The sequence below is a fragment of the Danio aesculapii genome, chromosome 21, assembly GCF_903798145.1.
Source record: "Danio aesculapii chromosome 21, fDanAes4.1, whole genome shotgun sequence".
NCBI classification, from domain to species: Eukaryota; Metazoa; Chordata; class Actinopteri; order Cypriniformes; family Danionidae; genus Danio; species Danio aesculapii.
Genome location: NC_079455.1, coordinates 44,801,872 through 44,809,371, shown reverse-complemented (window position 1 = coordinate 44,809,371; position 7,500 = coordinate 44,801,872). Strand labels below are relative to the sequence as shown.

The 7,500-nt window shown below is 41.7% G+C and overlaps 1 protein-coding gene across 5 annotated transcripts in view; it reads left to right on the top strand.

Annotated features, from left to right (window-relative positions):
* Positions 1-7,500, top strand: part of LOC130214777 (cingulin-like protein 1) — a 74,571-nt gene that overhangs the window by 66,308 nt on the left and 763 nt on the right. The window contains exons 13-20 of one of the 5 annotated variants that reach the window (XR_008835634.1): positions 302-475; positions 551-640; positions 778-861; positions 944-1,062; positions 3,978-4,086; positions 4,543-4,706; positions 5,682-5,950; positions 5,991-7,500. The exon at positions 5,991-7,500 is cut by the window's right edge and continues 763 nt beyond it. Coding sequence is in view for 2 of the 5 variants with exons in the window: in XM_056446597.1 (XP_056302572.1) it covers positions 302-475; positions 551-640; positions 778-861; positions 944-1,062; positions 3,978-4,086; positions 4,543-4,706; positions 5,682-5,787; positions 5,859-5,864 (852 nt within the window). In the remaining 3 variants the exon portion in view is untranslated. Of the gene's footprint in view, positions 1-301; positions 476-550; positions 641-777; positions 862-943; positions 1,063-3,977; positions 4,087-4,542; positions 4,707-5,681 lie in introns of all 5 variants that reach the window. The other 4 variants (XR_008835632.1, XR_008835633.1, XM_056446597.1 and 1 more) reach the window with 4 other exon arrangements.

The following is a 7,500-nucleotide window of genomic DNA, read 5'->3' as shown; positions in this document are numbered from 1 at the left end:
TATGTTTTAAATACATTTATAAAAGGCTCTCCTTTAAATAATGTTGGTGTTTTAGTTCATTTAGTTTATATCCATTGTATTAAGATCTATTTAACTATGTCCATTGTAGTGCTTCTTAGTTATGCTTGATTCATTGTGTAGATATTGCATTGTTTTTTGGCTAATTCTGTTGCATCTGCCGCAATGCTAATTAATGGACACTGTCCCTGCCAAATAAACAAATCAAATCAATAAACTAAAGTTTCTACTGTAAATAAATGATGTTCTTCTGTAAAAATCTGATCTGCTGTGTTGTGTGCAGGTGTCTGATAAGCTCAGTGATAAAGAGCAGACTCTAGAGGAAGAGATCCAGCTGCGGGAGCGAGTGCAGCTTCAGTGTAAGCAGGCGGAGAGAACCGTGGAGGATCTGCGCATGGAGCTGCAGACGCTCAGCCAGAGCAGAGACGAGCTCGCCAAACAGCTCAAACTCACACAGGTACACACACACACACACACACACACAGACATCTGCTTCTGAATAAATGCTGACAGGTGTATGTCTGTGTTTTAGGAGAACATCATCGATCTGGAGGGAGATCTGGAGGAGCTTCATGAGAATGAGCAGAGATGGGCTGCCAAACACAAGAGAGCCCTCGATCAGGTCTGATTAATGGGGGGAATTAAATCAGAAAAAATATATCAGAGCATTTACTACTGTAGATCAATCCTGAGGAAACTAGATGTGTGTGTGAAAGAGAATAATGTGTGAATGTGTGTGTGTGTGTGTGTGTTTCTCAGTCTGAGCAGCTGCAGATGAAACTCATCCAGGAGAAAGATCTGAATGACCAGTTGGAGTGTGACAAGGCCATCCTGGAGAGACAGGTCTGAGTTATTAAATATGATGATGATGAGTTTCTCTTATGATAAACGATGAAGATGCTGATGGTGATGATGCTGTTTTCAGCTGAGAGATCTGCGCAGTGAAGTGGAGGAACTGCAGAACAACAGAGTCGAGGTCGATTCCATCACTAGAGCTGAAATCAAAGCTAAAGAACTGGAGAACACACTGCGGGCAGAGGAGAGGTCAGACACACAAACACACACACACACACACACACACACACTCGACATCTTTGCTTATCATTTAGTTGTTACGGCATTTCGGATTTCATGATTCATGATGTCCTCCCTCTTGAGAACCCTGTAGTTTTGAGAAAGAACCCAGAGGTTTTCGGTAAGAAGCTATTAGTTTTTGAGGGAGAGAGCCAAAAGGGTTTGGAGAGAACACAAACGTTTGGGGAAAGAACCCAGACGTTTTTGGAGGTAACCCAGGAATTTGCGGAAGAACCCATTAGTATCAACAATTTAAGGGGAGAAAACCCAACGGTTTTAGGAAAGAACCCATTAGTTTTAAGAGAGAACACAAAAGTTTAGAACAGAAAAGAGAACCAAACAGTTTGAGTGAGAGAACCCAACAAGTTGATGAAGAGAACCCAACATTTTAAAAAGAACCCAACAGTTTGAGGGAGAGAAGAGAACCCAACAGTTTAAGAAAGAGAAGAGAACCCAACATTTTAAAAAGAACCCAACAGTTTTAAAGAGAACCCAACAGTTGAGGGAGAGAACCCAACATTTTAAAAAGAACCCAACAGTTTTAAAGAGAACCCAACAGTTGAGGGAGAGAACCCAACATTTTAAAAAGAACCCAACAGTTTTAAAGAGAACCCAGCAGTTTGAGGGAGAGAACCCAACAGTTTGAGGGAGAAAACCCAACAGTTTTAAAGAGAAGCCAACAGTTTGAGGAAGAGAAGAGAACCCAACAGTTTTAAAGAGAACCCAACAGTTGAGGGAGAGAACCCAACAGTTTGAGGAAGAGAAGAGAACCCAGCAGTTTTAAAGAGAACCCAACAGTTGAGGGAGAGAACCCAACAGTTTGAGGAAGAGAAGAGAACCCAACAGTTTTAAAGAGAACCCAACAGTTTGAGGAAGAGAAGAGAACCCAACAGTTTTAAAGAGAACCCAACAGTTGAGGGAGAGAACCCAACAGTTTTAAAGAGAACCCAACAGTTTTAAAGAGAACCCAACAGTTTGAGGAAGAGAAGAGAACCCAACAGTTTTAAAGAGAACCCAACAGTTGAGGGAGAGAACCCAACATTTTAAAAAGAACCCAACAGTTTTAAAGAGAACCCAACAGTTGAGGGAGAGAACCCAACATTTTAAAAACAACCCAACAGTTTTAAAGAGAACCCAGCAGTTTGAGGGAGAGAACCCAACAGTTTGAGGGAGAAAACCCAACAGTTTTAAAGAGAAGCCAACAGTTTGAGGAAGAGAAGAGAACCCAACAGTTTTAAAGAGAACCCAACAGTTGAGGGAGAGAACCCAACAGTTTAAGGAAGAGAAGAGAACCCAGCAGTTTTAAAGAGAACCCAACAGTTGAGGGAGAGAACCCAACAGTTTGAGGAAGAGAAGAGAACCCAACAGTTTTAAAGAGAACCCAACAGTTTGAGGAAGAGAAGAGAACCCAACAGTTTGAGTGAGAGAACCCAACAGTTTGAGGGAGAGAAGAGAACCCAACAGTTTGAGTGAGAGAACCCAACAGTTTGAGGGAGAGAACAGAACCCAACAGTTTGAGGAAGAGAAGAGAACCCAACAGTTTTAAAGAGAACCCAACAGTTTGAGGAAGAGAAGAGAACCCAACAGTTTGAGTGAGAGAACCCAACAGTTTGAGGGAGAGAACAGAACCCAACAGTTTGAGGAAGAGAAGAGAACCCAACAGTTTTAAAGAGAACCCAACAGTTGAGGGAGAGAACAGAACCCAACAGTTTGAGGAAGAGAAGAGAACCCAGCATTTTAAAGAGAACCCAACAGTTTGAGTGAGAGAACCCAACAGTTTGAGGAAGAGAAGAGAACCCAACAGTTTGAGTGAGAGAACCCAACAGTTTGAGGAAGAGAAGAGAACCCAACAGTTTTAAAGAGAACCCAACAGTTGAGGGAGAGAACAGAACCCAACAGTTTGAGGAAGAGAAGAGAACCCAACAGTTTTAAAGAGAACCCAACAGTTGAGGGAGAGAACCCAACAGTTTGAGGAAGAGAACCCAACAGTTTTAAAGAGAACCCAACAGTTTGAGGAAGAGAAGAGAACCCAACAGTTTGAGGAAGAGAAGAGAACCCAACAGTTTGAGTGAGAGAACCCAACAGTTTGAGGAAGAGAAGAGAACCCAACAGTTTTAAAGAGAACCCAACAGTTGAGGGAGAGAACAGAACCCAACAGTTTGAGGAAGAGAAGAGAACCCAACAGTTTTAAAGAGAACCCAACAGTTGAGGGAGAGAACCCAACAGTTTGAGGAAGAGAAGAGAACCCAACAGTTTTAAAGAGAACCCAACAGTTGAGGGAGAGAACAGAACCCAACAGTTTGAGGAAGAGAAGAGAACCCAGCATTTTAAAGAGAACCCAACAGTTTGAGTGAGAGAACCCAACAGTTTGAGGAAGAGAAGAGAACCCAACAGTTTGAGTGAGAGAACCCAACAGTTTGAGGAAGAGAAGAGAACCCAACAGTTTGAGTGAGAGAACCCAACAGTTTGAGGAAGAGAAGAGAACCCAGCATTTTAAAGAGAACCCAACAGTTTGAGTGAGAGAACCCAACAGTTTGAGGAAGAGAAGAGAACCCAACAGTTTGAGTGAGAGAACCCAACAGTTTGAGGAAGAGAAGAGAACCCAACAGTTTGAGTGAGAGAACCCAACAGTTTGAGGAAGAGAAGAGAACCCAACAGTTTGAGGAAGAGAAGAGAACCCAGCATTTTAAAGAGAACCCAACAGTTAAGTGAGAGTTCCTCAAGACACTAGATTGTAAAGGCGATGCAGACATTATGCAGGAGAATGTGTTTTGTTTTCAGAGAAGCGTAAGGGTTTTGTGAGAGAACACAGACAGTTTTGTTGCACACTTGTTGAAGAACATGTGAGATGTTCCTGAGTCTTGACCTGATCTGTGTCTCTTCAGGAATAAAGTGGCTCTGACAAACACCATCAGTAAACTGGAGAGGAAGATTCATGAGCTGACGGAGCAGATGGAGGAGGAGCACAAGATCTCCACTGAACAGAGGGAGCTGGTATGACACACACACACACACACACACACACTCTCTCTCTCTCTCCAGCAGAGGGAGACACAGCTCACGATATCAGAGCTAAACTGGAACCCATCAGCACAAAGCCAGTGCTGAGCCACAGTGTTAAAAGATTACAGTGTTCCTCAATTGCTTGAACACATGAGTCCACTTAAATATCCCAGTTTAAAACTGTTAACACACAGGCTGAAGCTCAAATCAATTATCTTGTCTGAAAAATGCTCCAACACTCACAAAACAACACGACCACAGAACACAAGCAAATATTCTGCATTCATCATGTTAATTAATCATCCCACAATAAACAACAGAATATAAACTACAGCTAACAATCAGAGATTATTATTAAAGTCAAATGCTTGAGGGAAAGCATTGTAAATACTGTATATTTATAAAAATGCAGTATAATATACTGTGTGTGTGTGTGTGTGTGTTTAGATGACTCAGCGCATCCGCTCACTGAAGCGTCAGCTGAACGAGGCTGAAGAAGAAGCGAGTCGGCGAGACGTTCAGCACCGACACACACAGAGGGAACTGATGGAGGAGAGAGAAGCAAACAGCCGCTTACAGAGACAACTACTGGACCAGCAGCTCAGCAACAAGTACTGACACGCACACACACATACACATCTATAAATACACACACACACACACATGTCCCATTCTTCCCTCAAACTAGTCTTAAGGTGGCCAACAGTACAGGCTCTTCTGTTGTATTTTGCGCTTCAAAATGGTCACACATTCTCTATTGGAGACAGGTCGGGACTGCTGGCAGGCCAGTCAAGTACCTGCATCTTCTGGCTCCGCAGCAGGACTCTAATGTGTGCAGAATGTGGTTTAGCATTGTCTTACCTGGAAAGGAAGGCAGCATGTTGTGCTCCAAGATCTCTCTGTACTGTTCAGCATTAATGGTGCCATTACAGAAGGGCCAAGGGTGCTCACACAACCCCATACCATGACAGATCCTGGCTTCTGGACTTGTTGCTGGTTACAGTCTGGATGATCCTTGTCTTCTTTGGTCCGGAGCACACAGCATCCATTTTTTTCACACCTGTAATGCTGATTCATCAGAGTGCACATTTACACTGTGTGATGGTGCATCCCAGATGCCTCCAAGCCCAGAGAAGCCGACTGCGCTTCTGGACACTGTTAACATAGGGCTTCCTTTTGGCACAGTACAGTTTTCACTGGCATTTGTGGATGTAACGTTGCATTGTGGTACTTGACAAAGGTTTGCGGCAGTAGTCCTGAGCTCATGTGGTGATCTAGCTTAAAGATGAATTAGGATTCTTGATGCAGCGCCGCCTGAGGGATCAGAGATCACCGTTGTTCAGAAAATAATTAGTAAAATATTATTTAGATGGCAAAGATGAAAGAAAATGGACATTATTTATTAAAATGTCTTGGAAAAAATGTGTTAGATTCTTAAACATCACAAAGAATTACAGTTTCACAGGAGGGCGAATCATTTTGTCGCCATCTGTATGTACATATGTCACCATAAACACCTAAAATATTATATAAGAAAATAGAAAAAAGTGTTGTTGATGAACTGATGTGGTTTGTTGTGTTTGCAGGAGGAAAGAATCACGGCAGACTCTGGAAAGCCTGAAACTGACGGTGAGTGAAGATATTGAAGAAGAACAGGATGAATCCAAACCCACAGAGAAGCAGATCACACAGGTCTGACCAAAAACACTGAGAATCCTGCAGGTCTGACCAAGAAATGGTCCATAACACTGAGAATCCTGCAGGTCTGACCAAAAACAACCAAAAACACTGAGAATCCTGCAGGTCTGACCAAAAACAACCAAAAAACTGCTCCAAAACACTGAGAATCCTGCAGGTCTGACCAAAAACAACCCAAAACACTGAGAATCCTGCAGGTCTGACCAAAAACAACCAAAAACACTGAGAATCCTGCAGGTCTAACCAAAAAATGGTCCATAACACTGAGAATCCTGCAGGTCTGACCAAAAACAACCAAAAACACTGAGAATCCTGCCGGTCTGACCAAAAACAACCAAAAACACTGAGAATCCTGCCGGTCTGACCAAAGAATGGTCCATAACACTGAGAATCCTGCAGGTCTGACCAAAAACAACCAAAAACACTGAGAATCCTGCCGGTCTGACCAAAGAATGGTCCATAACACTGAGAATCCTGCAGGTCTGACCAAAAACAACCAAAAACACTGAGAATCCTGCCGGTCTGACCAAAGAATGGTCCATAACACTGAGAATCCTGCAGGTCTGACCAAAAACAACCAAAAACACTGAGAATCCTGCCGGTCTGACCAAAGAATGGTCCATAACACTGAGAATCCTGCAGGTCTGATCAAAAACAACCAAAAACACTGAGAATCCTGCCGGTCTGACCAAAGAATGGTCCATAACACTGAGAATCCTGCAGGTCTGACCAAAAACAACCCAAAAAAAGTGCTCCAAAACATTGATAATCCTGCAGGTCTAACCAAAAACAACCAAAAAACTGGTCCAAAACACTGAGAATTCTGCCACAGATAAACTGTTTCCTCGTTATCCACTGAGCTGAGATCAGATGAACACTTAACCCAGCCTGGATCGACAAAACCAGATTCAGGAGACAAAAAGAATCGAACCCTTTCCTGAGGACGGACACTTTTAGGAATGTAATACTGGAATAAATATTCGCCTTGATGTGAAATTTTAGTTATTGTTCAAATATTTCCCAAGTGTTTCTGTTTTTATCTCCTGAGAAGGGCTTTTAAATGTGTATTTTCTTTTAAAGGGCACCCTTTTTACAAGTATAAGATAAGCCTTTGGTGTCTCCAGAATGTGTCTGTAAAGTCTCAGCTCAAAACACCCATCAGATGATTTATTATAGCCTCCAGAATCTGCCCATTTTGGTGTCTGAGTTCAGTGTAGCTGTTTTAGTAGCCCGTGGCTTTAAATGCAAATGATCATCACTTGGGAAATATTTTGATATAAAAGAATTACAATTTCACATGAGGGTGAATAATGTTGATTTCCAGCAGGTAAAAGACGCCACTGCCCGGTTTGTGTCGTTTACAGTAAGCTATTAAGATTATTATTATTGTTATTATTATTATAAGGTATATTCATTATTCTTCATCAAGCTATCCGTTCCATTGTTTCTATTATTATTGTTATTCTGAATGAATTCAATCAGCTGTTTACATTGTGCGTATATCAGAATTAGTGCAGGGCAAAGATTAATCGTGATTAATCAAATAATAAAAGTGTGTGTGTGTGTGTGTGTGTGTGAGTGTGTGTTATAAACAGTAAAATCTGTACTGTACATAAAACAAACTATTCAAAACTATTTTATTGCATAAATATTTAAATGGATGTATAATTTGTGCCATATACATATAGATTTTGTCAAAATATATCA